General features: G+C 44.9%; 1 protein-coding gene across 2 annotated transcripts in view; it reads right to left on the bottom strand.

Moving 5' to 3' along the window:
* Nucleotides 1–453: 453 nt before the first annotated feature.
* The window catches only part of ALDOA (aldolase, fructose-bisphosphate A), a 29,183-nt gene continuing 9,405 nt past the window's right edge, over nucleotides 454–20,231 (bottom strand). Inside the window, exons 1-9 of one of the 2 annotated variants that reach the window (XM_029606998.1) lie at nucleotides 19,819–19,936; nucleotides 17,193–17,316; nucleotides 11,730–11,941; nucleotides 11,371–11,425; nucleotides 11,069–11,229; nucleotides 9,628–9,711; nucleotides 8,175–8,349; nucleotides 1,485–1,684; nucleotides 454–914 (exon numbers count right to left, since the gene is read on the bottom strand). In XM_029606998.1, the coding sequence (XP_029462858.1) occupies nucleotides 819–914; nucleotides 1,485–1,684; nucleotides 8,175–8,349; nucleotides 9,628–9,711; nucleotides 11,069–11,229; nucleotides 11,371–11,425; nucleotides 11,730–11,941; nucleotides 17,193–17,304 (1,095 nt within the window). In that variant the 5' untranslated portion in view covers nucleotides 17,305–17,316; nucleotides 19,819–19,936 and the 3' untranslated portion in view covers nucleotides 454–818. Of the gene's footprint in view, nucleotides 915–1,484; nucleotides 1,685–8,174; nucleotides 8,350–9,627; nucleotides 9,712–11,068; nucleotides 11,230–11,370; nucleotides 11,426–11,729; nucleotides 11,942–17,192; nucleotides 17,317–19,818; nucleotides 19,937–20,231 lie in introns of those variants that run through there. The other variant, XM_029606997.1, reaches the window with a different exon arrangement.

Below are 20,231 nucleotides of genomic sequence, written 5' to 3'. Positions count from 1 at the left end.
GCTTAGAGCCTCCCTTTTAGCATTTTCTAGGAGGGTGTCATGGGGGTGGGGCAGCTGTTGCTACTTAAGCTTTTGAAAGAATTGAGATCCTCCACCAGGCCACAATCCAACCCCTCATTTGAAAGGCCTAGGTCCAGATGGGGTTGATAAATCAATACTTCACAGCAGGCTTAGGATTATCACTCATGTCTCAAACCAGACAATGAGACCTATTCCTTAAAGCACTGATTTGACATATTTGAGTCTCCTTCATGGCTTTTGGAAGTTTGCTGTTTTTATCTTTTGTAATTATCTATACTAAGGCAAAGTGGGAAGGTGCAGGGGTCTCTGGTTTTCTCAACATTGCCTCCTTTTCCTTCCACATCTCCCAGTGCATTGTGGAAAAGAGATACACAAATGCTTTAAAAATACAAACAAAAAACAAACCAGCTAGTAAAGTCATGTATGCCACTAGATTGTTCAAATATATATTTCTTTTATTACTGTTATCAGATATTTTCAAACAGTTAACACCACAAGGGTGTGACCCAGTGTCTTATCACCAGAGGCAGGAAGAGGATGGGTATAGCAGGGAGGGGAGGAGATGGACACACAGGAGAACAGCATAGGGGAAAAATACATCTAGTTCACCTCTCTCTGGTAAAGGGTGCTACGGATGGTTCTGATGAGACAGGCTAGGGAAAAATCAGTGCTTCGTTGTATATTGCACAGATGCTTGGAGGGGAAGTGGAATAAGGGAAACAGTATTGTAAAACACACATTTACACATTAGGTGCAGCCTAGAGGAAGAGGAAAAATAGGACACAGAAGGGGCAGAGTTAGTAGGCATGGTTAGAAACGAAAAGGGATTCTCCAGCAGCAGCTCCAGCATGTCCAGTGGCAGTGTACTTGCCTAGGGCGGCCTGGCTGTTAGCCTGATGAGAGGAAAGAAAGAAAGACATTACACAGAATAAGAGGTATCTCACAGCATAAAACCATTGTTACCCACACTACAACCTCTTATTCTCCCCCATCCCCAAACATCTGTTTTGTACTTCTCTTGTCCCCTCTCACACCAATTTGGACTTCATACTCTCCTCTAGTCTCTTTCCTTGTTACTTATCAGATTTTTCAATCCAGCAGCTTCCTCCTACTTCTTTGGACTTACACCACAGTCAGATATGGGGTTACAGCATCATGATCCTTCATTTTAAAATCTAGAAGACTTCCTAATTTTAACTCCTTCCAGTTTAGCTCTGTCATCATAGGGCAGTCCTCTAGCTTAGTGGCATGAACCATGGTTTCTTCTGGAACCCAGCCCAAGCATACCCTCGAGTCAGCCAGTGACTGTCACTATTGTATGATGGCTGGGACTGTGTGAGCATTCCCTCTGCACTAGTGGAAACCTGGCTCAGGAACTAAACCCAGATCTTCCACATGGTAGCATAACACACTGCTACCATGTGGGCCTCTGGCTTGTCCCGCTGCACTTGCATATCACATACCAGTGCACGCTTGGTGTACTCCTCCTGTGCAGCCTTGACATTCTCCTTCTTGCCTCCCCAAGCCTTGAGGGCAGAGGCCTGCAGGGCCCGGCCAAAGGAGAAGGTGAGGGGCCAGGGCTTGTGCAGGGGGCATTTGTTGATGGCATTTAGATGGACTGTGGCCTCCTCCTCGCTCTGACCTCCGGACAGAAAGGTGATCCCTGCAAGAAGGGCAAAAAAAAAAAATATATGGGTTATGATGGAAATCTTTTCAGGATCCACCACAGGAGACATCACACTCTTCTCACATTCTCTCTGCATGTAGAATTTTTTTTTCCCCTTTTAATATATAAAAGGAGTAGCGGGCTATGGAATCTTCTAGCTCAAGGAGTGGGTACTATGAGAAAAATCACTTATTGGCACAGAAGCTGGTTTTACAGGAGGATCTGTATGTTACTGAGCACAGTCCTTTCATCTAGCCCCACTCTACAGATTTTTTGTTGCTTGCTCCTGCTCCTTTGTTATTTGGCATTATGTCTGTAAGATGTATAGTTCAATTTTGTAGTCTTATATTTTGCTGTATTGTTGCAATTGTCATAATTTTAAAGTGTTATGTAAGCCACACTGATATTTTAAATTAGTTTGATAAAACAAGAATTAAATACATTGAAACCACAGATATGGCACCACTGAACTTTATTTGCAGCTATCAGGGAGGTGTCTCCCCCCCTTTTTTTTTTATAGTCTCCTCCCACCTCGTTTAGCCCCTTCATCACAGCAATATTCCCCAGCCAGGGATCATACTGCAGGTCTCCTTCCAGAAACAGGAAATCATGGGCTTTCCTGTAGATAAGCAAGGATGAATTGGCCCTGCTGCCTGGGAAAGTCCTCCGGGTGGCCAGGTTGCAGAGCTTCCCTGAGCACACAGTGCTTTGTCTGTGGATGCCTGCCTGTGCTTTCCCGCGCAGCTCCAGCTTGCTTCTGTCTTTTTTTTTTTTTTGACAAGAAGTGTTCTTTGTGGGACCTGCAGCATGGGGAAAAGAAGGAGGGGCGGAAGACTTAATGCTGCAGCCACCTGGCTTCAAATTTTGCCAGTGCAGCAAAATCAGGTCTATGACCAAACGGCCATATCTGTTACCTATGCCTCAGTTCGGACCACAGCTTGACGGGTGTAGGAACTGTGGCCACATGTCTCCTAGGGCCCAAGGTTCACTAAAATTGTAAGACTCCAGGAGGCAGCCTTGGGGACCTATGCCCCAGCCACCAAATCAGCCCAGTCAGTCGCCACCCAAGTGGGACCCTCTGACTATAAGGTCCAACCAGGGTGCCCCCACGCTGTCCTGGTACATGGAGCATCAGGAGATGCGCCGCCCCCGACTCGAAGTCCCAAGCGCCAAATTGGCTCAGACGCGCCACACTATGCAGACATGTGTATGGACTGCCAACGACACATACTTCTGCATCAAAGCACAAGACAGCAGTCTACACCTTACTGCACAGACGCAGGGCAGCATCGGGATTGACGCACCATGTGTCCCAGCGAAGCGCTCGATGCAGGATTGCATGCCAATGCGCCTCTGACCTGCTGAGCCTAGGGTTCCATGTGCACCCACTCAGTCTGCTGCAGAACCTCCATAGCTACCCATATCACTGGAGGAGCCACCAGGACCTGCTTCGGTCCTTGAACCAGTTCTTTCAGATATGGAACCGGATTAAGAGTATACCTCCACAGGGTTTACTCTGACTTGTTAGTGTCTTGGCACAAACGATTGGGAACCCATTTGCAAGAGCCCCTGGTGAAGCGTCACAAACTAGCTTCGATGGTGGAGAAAGCAGGTACTCATGCCAGAGGCCCAGACTGACATTCTTCTCGTCGTGCTGCCTCAGAGGAGCCTTCCCAAGGAACCATCTCCAGATGCAGCACGTGGGTCCTTGGCCTCACAGGCGATGTCACAGATTTCAATGATATGCAGTTTCTCTTGTCAATGGAACACTAGAACACATGAGTTTTCTCCCTGTGAGGCCCCACCCTCACCCCAACAGAGGAGTATGAGCCCGGACTTGTCCTCAGCCATTCCGCCTCAGCACATTTCTCCTTACTGATCACCATGTCTCCAGGCTCTAACAGGTTATCCTTCTGACCCCCCGGAAGAAAAGCTTGAACAGGTTCCCCCCCCCCCCCCCCCAGAAGACCTCTCCTATTCCAAATTCATGAAGAAGGTGGGAACCAAACAATGTGGAGACCAGAAAGGTGCCAGACCCCCGAGCGGAGGTTCTCAGCATATTGAAAGTCTTTGAGGCTCTGTCTGCCTTGCCTTCTCATGCTGCGTTGGATGCAGTAATGACCAGACCTTGGTAGTCTCCTTTCTCAGGACTGGCAACATCTCACAAAACCAAGTTTTGCATGAGGCAGTCCCCGTTTAACAGTGTAGTACAGCTCCCTAATGCATCAGTCGTGGTTGAGTCGGCCATGAGGAAGGTGAAGAAAAGGCTGCATTCTAACACCCCTCCTGGGCAAGATTGCAAATATGTTGACTTCAGCAAGCACGCCTTTCAAGCAGGTATGCTTATTGCAAAAGATCCAACACCAATTTTACATCACTCAATATTTATATGGGTGTCTCCAGTCTCTTAAGCCACTGCTCATAGCAGCTACACCAGATAGAAATCCACCTGAACAATTTCATGATATGGAAGAATGGCTTTGACATCTGCTCCATACCATATACGAGGCGTATGACATATCTGCTTGGACCACAGCGGCAGCCATTGCTGCCAGATGATTGGTGTGGCTTCATGCCAGCGCCATCGAAGACATGCACGAAAAGCTAGCTAATCTTCGCTGTCTGCCAGACAGCCTTTTTGGAGACAAGTTGCGAGAGACAGTGGCCTAATTAAAGGAACAAAATGTGACTTACGTCACTAAGATCACCAACAGACCATTCATCCAGGAACAAATATTATTCAGCCTACTGGAAGCCATACTTCCAGAGATGCCCATAAAGACCTTACACCCCTTTCTGTCCACACAACCTTATCCGCAGACCTAGATACAGCCTCCTCAATGGTCGCAAAACCATACATGGCAGTGTAATCAGTGTCAGCCACGCCATTCTGACAGCAACACCAAGACCCCGCAGGGTTTTTAGAGTCATCTGGGCCACCTCTACTGCTAGCAGTCTGTGGGCGACTTTCCCATTTTTTCCCACTTGGGCAGTGATCACCTCCAACCGTTGGGTCCTTCAGATCATCAAGGAAGGCTATGCCCTGAATTTCAAATCCATGCCAACCCTCCCTCACAGAGGACCTACAGAGCAGCCACTACCTTAGGGAAGAGGTTTCCCAGCTTCTCCTCCAAAATTCCATCCACCAAATTCCCATCTCAGTGGAATCAGATTCTACTCCCAGTACTTCCTCATTACCAAGAGGTTGGGGGGGGGGGCCTTCCTCTGATCCCAGACCTACTGACCTCAAGTTTCTCACCAGGGAAAAATTCAAAGTGACTTCCCTCAAGTCTTTACTCCCCCCTTCTTACAACCCAATTGAATGTGTTCGCTAGACTCAAAGACGCATACTCCCATATCGCTATGCACCCGGTGTCCTGGCGGTACCTATGCTTTCAGGTCAGTGGACATCATTTTCAATACAAAGTGCTCCCCTTTGGACTGTCATTGACCCCAAGGGTCTTCACCAAGTGTCTAGCTGTAGCTGTGGCCCATCTAAGACAACAGGGGATACAACTGTTCCCTACCTCGCCAATTGGCTGCTGGTAGTCCTGGATCTTCCTGCCCTGCACGACAATCCGCAAACCATGTTTCAGTGCCTAGAAAGCCTGATTTCTCAATTTATGACCAAGCCCAATCTGCAACCGACCCAGGCCCTGCAATTCATTGGGGCCTATATCAATACGAAGTTGGACAGAGTGTTGCTCCTGGCAGACAGGGCCCAAACCCTGCGAACCTTGGCCACGCAGCTACAAAGCACCACACATGCCTCAGCCCGTCAGGTCTTAACCATTCTAGGTTACATGGCAGCATCCATTTATGTAGTGCCGCGCACTTGCCTACACTGCTTGCAACAGGGGCTGAAGACGTAGTGGACACAGTTCAGACATGCCCTGTCACGTCAGATTGTCCTTTCACAGAGCATGAAGACTGTGCTGGTGATACTCTGGGGAAGGGGGGGAGGGGTTCACCTCTGACCTCCGGTCCACCAGCTAGTCCTCATCACGGACACCTCGAAAAAGGGATGGGGTGCATATCTGGACCAGGTCCAAACGCAGGGCCTCTGGTCCGCCTGGGAGAGGACCCAGCAGATCAGCTTCCTAGAACTTCACGCAATTGGAAACGTCCTACGCACCTTCAAGGGATTTCTCCAGGGAAAAATTAAAAAAAAAGTCAAGGTCCAGATGGACAACCAAGTAGTGATGTTCTACATAAACAAAGGACGAGGGTCCAGTTCTTGTACAGAAAAGCGGTACAGATCCTGGAATGGGTAGAATGCCGCTCCATCACACTCCAGGCGACTTATCTACCGGGGATAGAGAGCTCTAAAGCAGACAAGCTGAGCAGAATCTTCCACCGGCATGAATGGGAACTTTGACAGGATGTGGCAGAAAGACTCTTTCAAACTTGGGAGTCTTCCTCACATAGATCTTTGATACCAAACACAACAGGAAGTTACAGATCTTCTGCTTAGTCTACCCCAGCAACAAGCGTCTAGCACAGGATGCCTTCCTCTTCTCTTGGAGGGGGGGTCTACTCTACGCATATCCTCCCATACCCCTCATTTCAAGGACAATTCAAAAGTGTATCAAGGACATGGCCGATCTCAACTTCATAGCTCCAGCATGGCCCAGACCGCCATGGTACGCCTATCTGAGCCATCTCGTCAATCAACCAGCCCATCCATCTCAGTCACAGTGCAAACTTGCTCTCGCAGGAAGGGGGCTCCCTTCTCCACCCCATCTGCTAGTCACTGCATCTCACAGCATTGAGACAAAAAAACAGTACTAGATTACCTGACCTACCTCTACAAGTTCAGGACATCCTAGTATCCTCCAGGAAATTCTCCACCAGGAAGAATTATCAGGGCAATTGGATTAGATACTCAAATTGGTGTAGCAAGTACAGGGTGGACCCATTCTCCTGCTTACCGAAACTATTGGAGTACCTCCATCTCCTTTATCAGGCTGGCCTGGCAACAGCTTCCATCAGAGTCCATGACAGTGCCATTGCAGCGTACTATCACCTTCAAAATGGCATACCGGTGACCTGTTAATCTTTGGTCTCCAGGTTTATGAAAGGTCTTCTAAGACTGCATCCACCCATCCAGAAACCTCCGGTTTCATGGGACCTTAATCTAGTTCTGGAGCAGCTTATACTTTCTCCCTTTGAACCTTAGCAAGCAGTCACGTGAGGTATCTTTCTTGGAAAGTTCTCGTTTGCCCTCACCTCTGCCAGGAGAGTTAGCGAATTGTAGGCATTTGTTCACTATTCACCATACTTGGAATCCTATCATGACAAAGTGACTCTGCTTACGCATCCTACATTTTTGCCCAAGGTTGTGTTGGCGTGCCACCTCAAACCATCACCCTGCCGACCTTTTTCCCTAAGCCGCACCAGACCAACAGTGAGAGGTGGCTTCGTACATTGGACTGCAAGCATGCCCTGGCTTACTACAAGATAGATCACACTCAGAATCCAGGGCTTCCCAGTTTCCTTCAATCCAAATGCCCCGGGACATCTGGTCTCTAAAAACTCTTTCGTCCTGGATTTCCCCAATGCATTCAATTATGTTACGATAAGAGATCAGAGACCCTGGCTAATTTCCCAAAGGCCCACCAGGTCCGGATCATGGTGGCATCCGTAGCTCACCTGCACATATGCAAAGCCACAACGTGGTCCTTGCTGCATACCTTCACTTCTCATTACTGCCTTGACCAGCAAGCTGCTGCAAATGCTGCAATGTGTAGATCCATTCTTCCACCAGGGACGACATGAAGAGACTGTCCGCATCCCTGGAACGGTTGAGTGGATTCCCCTCCCTAGAAACTGCTTACTGCTGCCCGCAAACCTCTCAGCTGGGGACTCCCAGACAGCAGGGCTAATTCATCCCTGCTTATCTACAGGAAGAGAGCAAGTTTGCGTACCGTAAACTGTTTTCCGTAGATAACAGGCTGAATTAGCCATGCTGACCCACCTGCCTCCCCAGTCTTGGCTTCTGGTTCCATACACTCTCTGAAACAGACTGAAGCAAGATGGAGCCACGCGAGAAAGCACATGCAGGCGCGCACAGACAGAGCTCCGTGTGCTTGGAGAAGCTCTGCCACCTGGCTTCCCAGAGGACGTTCCCAGACAGCATGGTTAGTTCTTCCTGCTATCTAGGGAAACCACCATTTACGGTAAGCAAGCTTGCTCTTCTAAACCCAGCGACAAAGTGTCAGTTGTGTGTTAGCTGGAATGCTGCCTCCACAGCCAACCCGGGAACCCTCCGCAGCAGATCAGCCCCAAGACCACATCCTAGTTTTAAAATGCATTTCTAAAACTGCTCCCTTCCCTGCCAATGAAAGCCATAACCCAATGATTAAAATTTACAAAATGTGACAATGGTGTCTCCCACAATTGTGCCATTTTGAAAGATGGGCAACAACATTTTAACCCCCATTTCCATCCCCTCCTCCCACTGTTCCCCCAGAAAATGGCAACTCACCAGAGACAGCAGGAGGAACGGTGCGGCGCAGGGCAGTGACGGTTGCCATTGCGACTTCTTCAGGGCTATACTTCTTAGTACAGGCATGGCCAGGGGTCACCATGTTAGGTTTCAGCAGGGTCCCCTCCAGGTAGATATGATGGTCACTCAGGGCCTTGTAGACAGCAGCAAGAACCTGTTTTGGGATTGCAGGGGGGGGGGGGGGGGGGACGGCAAAGAGATGGGGCAGAGAAGACAGTCAAATAGATATTCCTACTAGCCCTCCACTGCTGTTTGAGTTTGTGGGCAGAAAGCATATGCAATGGTCTGCCCCGAGTCATTAGCTGTACCTATTCTAGTTTTGCCCCAGTTGCATTAATATACTTATTTTGAGGTCTATATTGAGACGGTCTGGATAGCAACATTAGCTAGCTAAACTTACCTGGCTAACTTTGGAAGTATATTCAAACAGTGCAGCCACAGTATTAATATAGCCGGCTGTCATTGGGGGGGGACATTTTTTAAATTGCAATGGGCCGTTAAGAGTGCATTAGGGAGTTATCGCATGAATAACTACCGCATTGCAAATTGAAAATGCAAATGAGGGAGAATGTATCACACATTAATCGCCGCCCGCAATAGCACTGGAAATAGCTATAGCTATTTCATTGGCATTACGGGGGCAAGTTTGCAGCACAGCCGCAACTGCAGTGGGCGAACACACACCGCTGCAAGGTGGCCATCTGCTCACTGTCACCCCTGCCCTTTTTTTTTTTTTGGCCAGCGATCATTTTGCTATAATTAAAGCAAAATGGTAAATCTAAGTCTCAGTTAGCTAGCCAGCTAACTATAGGACAATTCTTTTGACACGACCAGACTTAGCCGGGTAAGTCATCTCTGGCTGGCTAACTCAATTTCTCCCCGTTACACCTCTGGACTGCCCCTAACTTATCCAGCAAAATTCTATCCGCCTAACTTATGAGCTGGCTTGAATTTAGCCAGATAAGGGCTGAATATAGCCGATAAACCATTTAGACTGATAACTATTACATTATCTGTCAATGGATCTGTTTTTTTCAACTACAATTAGTTGAGCAAAATCCAGACCTTGGAAGAGCTCAGGGCGAAGACCAGCCATATTTAAGGTATCAAACCTATCCCCAACCCCCTTCATCCTTTTGTATGTGTGGAGAGGTTGTTTTCCCCATCATACATCACTTGGGGGCCAAAGGAAGCCTCTACAGCAGACAGTCAAAATTATGTCATTTAAACAAGCTAGAGTATCTGTAAACAGTCAATATTAAAATATGGTCGTTTTCTTTATCCTTCTACATCTCTTCCCCAACCCATGCTGAGGTAGCTAGGCAACTGTTTTTATTCCTGCACATTTCACCAGCTGCTCTATATGAGATCAAGGATCCTCCTCACAGGACATTTTCCTTGTCACCCCAATTCCTTAGTTTCCTCCCCTTACCTTCTCGGTGACATACTGGCAACGCTTCAGATCGTGATCCCCATCAGGTAGCACCTCAGGCTCCACAATGGGAACGATGCAGTGCTGTGGATAACAGACAAAGAAATGATTTTTAGGGCTTTTCAACTCTGCACTGAAAGTGTTAGTGCAGGGGTCAAATTCAACTGGAAGGGATGATAACTGGCCCGCCAGTGAACTGCTTGAGATGAAATTTGGAAGGAAGGTTGGAGTTTGGGTTGGCATCTATCCTATTGAAAAAAAGCTCACCTCAAACTGGTAAGTCTGGGATCATTTTTATAGGGTAGAAGCTGAAGTGCTCCAAATTCATGCATTTAGATGATTTATTCTCCTTTGTTTTTTTTTTAATTCCCTTTATAAAATGTTTTGACAAGTCCTCCTGCTTTTGGAGCCTCCTAGTCAAATGCAGAAACAATTTCAGATTCGGGAATCTTCTTTTGCAGCTCAGACCCAGGAAATGACTTGGGTATCTAGAAAAGGTTGGTTGACTTCAGTACAGTCCTCCATGGAAGAAGACTGAATACTTTGAGAATGATATGTGGCATTTGCATCTGAGATTTATCAATTTTCCCCCCAAGGTGTGTACCAAGTCTCTTGATTTGTTTAAATGTAGTTTGACGGAGGTGCTTAAAATGCTTGAAAACACTATTCCTCCAGTTGGTAAAATGTATTTGCCTACTGGGGAGGTTGTCATGGCAAGATGCTGATCCTGTTTTGGGACTCTTTGAATCTAACATTTTTGGAACGATCAGGGGAGGAGGAAATAACTAGAGCTTCACTATTGGTCTCATGTGTCTGAACAGGACAAGGACTTTCACAATTATATTTTTGCAATAAGGATGCTGTTTTCTTGGGTGCTCAAATTATGGTACAAACAAACCCAAGAGCAATGGAAACATTTTTTTTGGAAATGCACCAGGAGGTGGCATTGCTAGGCACATTTTCCTTGCAAGTGTGTTGTTAGATTTCAAACTACCTATACTTTTTTGGAACCCTCACAGCTTTTGCTTGATTCTAAACAATTGGTGGCAGGAGGGAATGTAGATACCGGATAAATGCTGTTAGTGTGGGTGTTTAACTTAACATAGATGCTGGCTGGTATGTGCAGTTTTGCCTTCTGCCGTTTCTCAGTTGTCATACCCTCAATGGCTTTTCTTACCCCTCCCCCCCCCACACACACCATTTGTGGGCTAACAGAAGATGCATTTTCTTGTTTGTTTATTTGTATTGGAAGATATGTTTTCTATTTCAAGTGTATGCTTGTAGAATTGGAAATTATAAAGAAAAAAAAGTTTAAAAGCAAATAAAGTTCTCCTGCATAACTGCTTCTACCATTCTAAAAGGAAATTAGGGATGCTAATCATAGTGCCCTATATAAAGATGCAGCTGACTGCTGTGTGTCCTTACCCACTGGAGCACTCACCTGCTGGCAAATGCTGGCATAGCGAGCCAGTACGTTGGCATTCTCAATGATGGCAAGATGGGATGGGGTGTGTTCAGAGATCTTCAGCACACAGCGCCACTTAGCAAAGTCTGCGCCCTCCTTCTTGTACTGAGCGCAGCGCTCAGACAACCCATCCAGCCCTGTTTGATGCAAAAGGGAGGGAGGAAGGCAGTAAGTAGGTGTCTTCACTGAGGCTGCTGCCATGAACCCCCCCCCCCACCTCCGACAAAGCTCCATTCCCCCCCCCCCCCCATGACTGCTGCCTCACACGCAAGACTTACCCTGTGTAGTGGTCTCTCCATTTGTTCCAGCCAGAGGCACAACACCTTTGTCCACCTAGGAAAGGAAAAGTGGTCAAGGGAGAGATTATACCAACACAAAATCAAACTGTCAGCATGCAGATAAAGTCTCAAGACATAAGATTCACTGAACAAAAACAAAAAAAAAAACCTACTGCAAAATTATCTCCTTCCATTGCAACATACACATCTTAACCAACCAGCGCCCTTACTCACTACCACTCAAAAGTCCATGTATGCCCCTAAACCTCCCCATATGCCCCAATGCCTCGCCACACTCCCCCCTCCTAATGATCTCATGCCACCCTCAGAGGCCCCCAGGCCCTGCTCCCCCATCTCACCTTGATGCCTACGAGAGCACCCTTGTCTCGAATGACCTTGGTGAGCAGTTTGCCATCATCGGCCTTGTGCCGCATGGTTTCATCAAAGAGAATGACCCCCCCAATGCAGGGGTTCACCCGCTCATCAGTAGTGAAGAGCAGCTGGCGATAGAAGCGCCTGTTCTCCTCGGTGTTCTCCACGTTGATTGAACTCAGGCGCTTGGCAATGCTCCCTGCAGTGGGGGGAGGAACCAGGATGACAGGAGATTAAAACAAAAGCACATTTCACCCAACAGAGACAGTGAAAAAGGGACCTTTTGAGGACAATTGTATGGACATAAAAGCAAACGAGCAAGAAAAGAATTTCAGCATGTACAAGGACCATGTACTTTAATCCAGTGGTGCAGGCTAGCAAATATAAAACTTTAAAAAACTCCTTGAGCTACTTAAATTTTTCTGAAGTTAAATTATGGCATAAAAAAAAAAAACCCCTCACACCTCGTAAAATATTTAAAGGAAAGATACAGATAGTGCCTAATACTTTCATTGGAGGAGTTTTTCTCTTATGGCATTTTGTTACATCTGATTGTAAAATGAAGATTGCACTAGGAGAATATATATATATATATATATATATATATATATAAATAAATAAATTTAAAAAAAACTCCCACACAGACATATAAGACTCCAAAAGCCGGTAAAAGCCAGAAAGATGCTTGGCTGCATAGGGAGAAGAATGGTCAGCAGAAAAAGGGAGGTGATATTGCCCCTCTATAGGTCCCTGGTGAGACCTCACTTGGAATACTGTGTACAGTTCTGGAGACCGCACCTTCAAAAGGATAAATAGGATGGCTACTAAAATGGTCAGTGGTCTTTGTTCTAAAGCATATGGGGATAGACTTAAAAGATCTAAACATGTGCACCCTAGAGGAAAGGCGAGATATATTGAAATATCTCATGTCTTCCCTATCTCAAAGGTTTCCATGCACCGAAGGTTAGTCTTTTTCAATGGAAAGGAGACTAGAACGAGGGGGTCATGAGATGAGGTTGAAAGGCTGTAGACTCTGGAGTAATCTTAGGAAATATTTCTTTACAAAGAGGGTGGTGGATGTGTGGAACAGCCTCCCAGTGGAAAGGGTGGAGACAAAAAAAAAACAAAACAGTATCTGAATTCAAGAAAGTATGGGATAAATACAGGGAATCTCTAAGGAAGTGATGGGAATTGAAAGGACTACATAAGTGAGATGGATGGACAGATTAGATGGTCTTTCTGCCATCATGTTTCTCTGTTTACTGGGATTTGCTGGATGCAGATGATGTGTTTAGGAGGAACTGGACAGTCTGCCTCCTGGCTCTCTGCTCAAATGCAGAAAAGATGCTCACGAGATTCAGGGAGTTTATATGGGTCAGCAAGAATATAAGATCTTGCCATATGTAGGTGGCCTGCTGATTTTTCTTTTACAGAACCCAGCGAGATTTAGGAAAGATCTGTAGCTAGAAATCAATACATACTGTGGCTTTTAAATCTCAATAAATCTTATTTCATATTGGTGAAACTGGACCACCCCCATCTCACTGAGTTGCCCAGTTTGAATTTCTAAAGTAATAAAATATTTAAGGATAAGAACATCTAATGATGTAGAACAAATGAAAGACATTTATGTCCCTCTAGTAGACCACATTTTTTAAAAATGATTCTAATGTGAAAATCTCTCCTTAAAATTGACTGTTCCTATTAAGGTTAAGGTGAATATTTTACCTAAATGAGAGTTTCTTTTTCACATTGCTTTAATACCACTACATAGTGAATGTTTCCTTTCAGTAGATGTTTAATGGTACAGCTTTTATGAACTAGGAAGAGACAGATGCAGATTAAAATATAGGAGGAAAATCCCTAAGTATGAAATAAGTGTCTTAGCAGCCCCCAATTTCAAGCTTCATTAGTGGAAAATGTGTTTATATCCAGTCATTTTTTTTCCCAATATATGTTGAGACTCCGGAAGAATGGGTCAAAGAACCAGGTAACTTGCCAGAGTCGGGCGATGTGGATTTTAGATATCAACAAAACAAATTCAAAAAAGTTAGGGAGGCTTGGAGCTCTCTCATGCTTTTGACATTATGTTGATGTAGTTTGAAATGCTGATGGATGCTGGTTCATCTAATATCCTGCCCCGATTCCTTTTTGAAACAATTCACACACTGTTGCCTACCTCTTATTTTCAAAGCACTGGCAGAATATGTACGATGTAGCTTTGGGGATAATTTTTAGAAGGCAATTCTTAGATCATTTCAGCAAATTGTCAAAAACTGCAAACTACCTTGGAAGCTTGAAGGAGGTGACATATTACAAAAGCAACATACCTGGACACCGATCCTAAACAATATAGTTTGGGGGCGATAGAGGTGCTCTGTAATGATGTAGGGTAAGGCTATGGGTCGGAAAGTGGAGTGATACTCAAGTAATGACTAGACTAGAACAATAGCAATACGTGATAAATGAGTTGCTCCGCATTAAAAACAAAAAAAACCATATCTAATCGGTTGATGTAATTGTCTTGTGGTGATCATTTTATAGTTTTCGGGTTTGGTATACTATACCCCGTTGTTTTATCTACATAGCCCTCTCAGTGCTAGGGGGAGGGGGGTGAGCTTAGTTTGCTGTTGTATTAGATATGCAATGGTATGTTTGATCTTATAAACCTGAATAAAAAGATTTGACATAAAAACAAAAACCAGAGGTTGTGCACTATTATATAGCCTGAAATGAATACTAATGTTTCTGATAAGTTTTTCATGCCGTACAGAATCAAGCATGTTGATAAATATCTTAGAGCCACCGTAAGATACTTTTTCCCCCAGAATGGTAGTGCTAGTAAGTTTGTGCTAAATATTTTTATGTGGCACCTGGACTCTACTCCAGAAATTATACTTTGAAGACTAAAATCTACAGCTGATGTGAATTGTCAATTGCAGCCTTAATGGCTCTTAGGTGCCAATGGAAAATAAACAGAATGTCCAAGCTATGGGCAAAATTGGCTTATACTAGAAGAAACCAGAACATATTACACAGTTTGTCAACTGGATTGGATGAATGAGTGTGATGTTTAATGTATTTTAAGGGAAACTCCTTTGTAGGGTTATTTATGATGTTATGATATAGAAAAGGCTGGATGGTTAATGAGATATGGTAAGATACAGACCCCCATGCCATCCAAAATGAAAAAAATATTAATTAGCTGGTAGACATGGAGGAAAAAGTAATTTAATTAAGAAGCAACTGTTAGTTTGGGGGGGGGGGGGAATAGGAAGCTTCTAGGATAGCAATTATAAGAAAAATGTAATATTTATAATGTTTGTTCATTTGAATGCATCTGCATCTCATGACCCCCTCGTTCTAGTCTCCTTTCCATTGAAAAAGACTAACCTTCGGTCATTTAGGTAAAATATTCACCTTAACTGTTAGCTGTGTAGAATTTCATGCAAATAAAAGATTTTACATGAAAAACCTGCTTCACCCCCACACCACTACCACAGCAAACCTTATGCAGAGTCCAAGATTACTAGCAGCCAGTCACCCTCTCCCAAGATGGAAGTCTTAACATAAATTTCTCTAGCACCTATTAGCCACCAGTTGATTGACATCAGCAAACAACCTATATTTTCTGCACCTCCTTGCCCCAATCTGGATAATACATTAACTGGCTCTGTAAGATCCTCATAGGAATATAAAAGAAAGCTCCTGCTTTCATTAGTCCTAGGGGGAATTCTGCTCTACTGCGGAGCGCAGAATTACCCCTGCTCAGAACTGCCAACATTCTGCACAGAAAATGGTAGGGGGAACCCCGGCATGCTGTGAGCGGAATGTGCGCCATTGGCGGCGAAGATGAAGAGGCCCAGCGTGCCACAAGCAAGGGTGCGCCGCTTGTGGCAAAGATGAAGGCCCCGATGAGAGCGAGTGTGTGTAGAGAGGTGTGTGCATGGGGGAGGTGTGCTTGAGTGCGGGTGCCAGAGAGAGGAAGCCTATGTGAGGAGATTGTGTGTGTATAAGAGATTGCGAGCTCTGTATGAAAGAGGGATTGTGCATGTGAGTGCAAGCCTGTGTATGTAAGAGAGAGGGAACCTGTATGAGGGGGTGCTTATGTGCACTAGAGAAAGGGAGCATGTGTGAGGGGCAGTACAGAGAATGAGGTTGAACCTAGAGGTGGAGGGAAGAGATGCTGGCAGGTGAAGGAGTTGGGGCCTGAGAGGGAAAAGTGGAAAGGACACTCTTACAGTCAATTTCTAGGGAAATTCTGCTCAAATATTTAAAATTGTGCATCTTTAAGTAATTTTTCTGTATTAATTTAAGATGTAATTACTTAAAGACTGTCATGTATATTGTGTTATTTTGATCAACAAAGTGTGCAGAATTCCTCCAGGAGTCTCATGGCTCAGCCATTTCTTCCTGCTCATTTGGGCTTTCAGCTCAATCACAGCTGGTCTCTGTTGGGTAACAGTGCTAAGGGTCTATTACCTTGGCTTTGTGAATTGAATTGCAAAAGAACATTGGAAGACGACAACGAGACCCCCTGATGCAGATACTAAAACGTGGATCCATGTCGGGGATTTAAGGATGATGTGCAGATAAGGTTTGTTTTTGGTGATTTTTTTTTTTACTGTTCTATGCAAAATGTTGCAGTGTGGGTAAAGACTGCACTAAGAGTAAGGTCCTTCGACAAACATCCTGTCAAATGAACTAAAGTGCACTGTGGGCAATTAAAAAAAAAAAAAAAAAAAGTTTGAGCTCCCCAGTCTTGGGTCAAGCTCTCTATAAAATAATTTTGTTTAAAATAAAAAAAAACCATGAGTAAATATGAAATAAAAATTGGACTTATGAGTTAAGACAGGATGTGTATGGTACATTCTGAAGACTTGAAGGTCCTACAAAAGAATAAATGAAAATGAAATAAAAATAAGAAAGCCAAGAAATATATATAAAAAATTTTTTTAGATATTGTTAATGAATTAAATTTATTACTGGGGCTTTTCTTTGGTATGTAGTAAAAAGTATAGACAAGCTTTTGTGATCCAATAATAGTGTGTCATTCTCACAACAACCTAGTCACAAATGTATGAAATTGATCTAACACAAAGGGTACCACCTATACATTTGTTTACCTTTATTTCTGTTCAGACTAAGATTTTTAACCTCATTGGGTGTTTTTCTTTTTTTTTTTTTTAATACTTCTCTCCTCCCCCCCCCAGTTGTAGACACTTGCTCTCACCTCAGCATCATCCATCCCTTGTGCTTCATTTTATTTATAAACTGCACTGACAAAACGAATGGCCAAACCCAAAACACTGGCCTCTTCTCATGAATACCCAGGAGGTAGAGGAAGGTTTAGATTTCAGTCTGTGAGTGTGGTGGTGGCTCCACACGCACTGGCTCCCCCCAACCCCTCTTCCCTTGCAGTACCCAAGGAGGGGAGGGGCATTGCTCACCGGTGGACTCATCTGCAGCCAGGATGCCTTTGCCATGGCTAACAATGCGATGAGCATTGTCTGCGAGCTCCTTCTTCTGCTCAGGGGTGAGTGCTGGATACTGGTGAGGCATCGTGGATCACGTCTGATGAAAGAGAGAAAGAACCATCAGGCACAAGAAGTTCAAGGTCACACACACACACAAAGTCAACATCAGAACTGGAATTAGAAGCGAATTCACCAGGAGACAAATTGTTTTATGCCAAGGATACACACTTGCCTATATATATAAAAATGGCAGAGCTGGTATTAGAACTGAGATTTTTTCTTCCCATGTCCAAGGCAGAGTCGTCGTCAGCGCGGTGATGTCTGTCCTTGTAAGGAAGGAGGATGAGAGCTCTTTACAAAGTATGTGGCTGTAACCCAGCAGGATGCCAATGTGACCTTTCACTCCCTGCACCCACTCTCTTTCTGAGCACTGGAGAACATTACAAGGTTAGCAGTCCACTCCCTCCAGAATACCATACCATTGCTGGTCACTACTGCAGCTCTGCAAGGCACAGAACCTGTATCCCTCACTTTCCTCATATCCTCTCTCCCTCCTCTCAAACACCCACAATCTTAGCACCTTCCTTCCTCCCTGATTCAGATCCTTCTGACAAGAAAAAAAAAAATAGTTCACAAAATCCCATTCTAGACTCATCTTCCATTCCTCTCTGATACCAACATCCCTGCCCTGTGGGTTATTCACACAGATCTTGCAGGCGTTCAATAAGCAGTGGAGATAACTATGCCCCAGTTACTAATGCCAGGAGAGCCATCGTCTTCTAAAGCAACACTGTGTCAATGAAATGTCAACTCTAAACACCCCAAGGCTTCCAAGCCTACACGGCCTTGACCCCCTTCTTCATTTCCTACATTAACCTGGTGCAAAGGAAACGCCTTTTTCCTGATTCAACCACCATTGTCTGTCAGAGTAGTAAAGGACCTTGTTCACAGAATGTACAAGCCTAACGTTCAGCCTGATTAGGAGTACTAAGGGACCCTGAAAACTGGTGTGAGGAAGTGGGATTGCAAGGTGGGTCTGAAGTTATCACAGCTCTGTTCTGCCACAGCTGCAGTGCAGACTATTAAATAAAAATCAGGGTGGTGGTATGCTGCCTAACTGGAAATACACTAACTTTCCCTGATATACCCAATGCAGGAATACATCATGAAGACTCTTATTGGGGGAGGGCCAGAGGGGAGATACAATTAAAGCAGATCCCGGAATAAGCTCAGAGTGGAGGCTGGAAAGAGACATGGGGAGCCCTTTAAAAAAAAAATTGTGATGTATTTATGATCTTGGAAATACCACACCGAAAGAAGAAGAATAAATAAGTTCCTCCACCCTAGGAGGAGACTAGTAGCAGGAAATCTAGTATGGAGAATAAAAGAGTAGTCTTATGCTATGTGTCTGGCAATCAAGGTCAGTTAGAGGTCATAGAATCGCTCTTGGTTTTCTCTCTCCTTCTCTTACTTCTAAATAATAAATTAACATTCAAAAACCTTTCGAGAGTATGTTATAAAACAAACGAAGCGGAGTTTGCGAGATGCTATTGAGCACTTCTACAGCCCAGGAAGGGGGCAAACCGAAGGGATCTGGCTGCCAACCTCATTCCGCTACATTTAAGGGGCGCGCCGAAGCAGAGTGCGAGATTACACAGTTACAATGAAAGGAGAAGGAAGGTGAGAGTAAACCTTTTTCCTCCTTCTCTTGCTTCCGGAAATGATGAAGCAAAGAGGGCTGTGGTGAAAGATCATCCCCCATCAAAGAGGGCATGCAGAAAACGAGAACAAAAAATTAACTCCCTCCCCCGAAGCCTCCATCTTTGAGAAAAAAAAAAAAAAAAGTGTAAGGGAGAAAGCGCAAAGGATGCCATCCCCTTCAAGCCCCTATCTCCGGCAAGGAGAAATCACTCTGCCGCAGTCTCAGTCTTGTGACCAAGGAGTTTTCCGCCACTAGGAGAAATTATTCTATCTGAAAATAAGTATTGGCTTGTTGCTAGAGTACGCTCACTGCTTTTCTATAGTTTTCTCCATGAAAATCGCCTGAACGTTTATAGATCTGCAGTTTTAAAAGCTAAGAAGTACGGCGACTTGCTTCATTTTCGCGCAATCTCACGCTAAAGGAGCCTATTTACTAAAGGTTTTCTTCCATTTTGTGTCTTTGAGACAAACAGTTCGTGAATAGGGCCCTCAAAAATGAGAGCGAGACTATTTCCGCGTCCTACATAGCAACAATCGTGGAGCAAAAAAAAAAAAGAATTGCAAGCCATTTCCATTTTTGGTGCCAAAGAGAAGACTGAAGGTGAATCAATGTCACTCAAGCTCAGTTTAGGCAGGAGATGATGTGCGAGATCCACTATGACTTTTCCGTCCTGGTATTATGCAGAAAAATTCGTGTGCACAAAACACCCCTTGGTGTGCATCCCACTGATCATATTTATTCTGAAAGGACATTGCAAAGCAAGAAGAAAGTCACGGGCAGAGATTAAAATGCATGAATCCTCCCCCTCAAAAACAAAACTGGTCTTGATTCGATCCCTCTATATACAATTTTTATTCTAAAGATGGGGAGGAAAAGCTAATGAAGCAGAAACCTCACCCTTCTTCCTGGCTCCCTGCAGTCGATGCGGGCTTTCCAGATGATCACTTTAAGAGGAGAAGCAGCCCAGTGACGCTAATACCGTATCCAGGCGTCTCAAACCTCCGAATCAGAAACGTTAAAGCTCCAATACCGCTAATTTTCCCCGCCCCACGCCTCTCTCCTTCTCAGCGCGCCAAGGAAGGGGCGTGGTCAGACATTTAAAGGGCTAATGCTGCAGTAGCTGGATTTCGATTTGTTTTTTTCTGCAGCAGTGAACAGGCTCAGAGTTTCCAGCGATTGTCTGGTGCAGGAATGAGTCAGAGAGGCGCCTCCACATGGCTCGTGGACGTGACAAGCAGCACATGCAGAGACAGACTCATATATATATATATATATATATACGTATAGGTTCCCCCAGCCATATGCTACAT

The sequence above is a fragment of the Rhinatrema bivittatum genome, chromosome 6, assembly GCF_901001135.1.
Source record: "Rhinatrema bivittatum chromosome 6, aRhiBiv1.1, whole genome shotgun sequence".
NCBI lineage: Eukaryota > Metazoa > Chordata > Amphibia > Gymnophiona > Rhinatrematidae > Rhinatrema > Rhinatrema bivittatum.
This window is presented reverse-complemented; position numbering and strand designations above follow the sequence as displayed.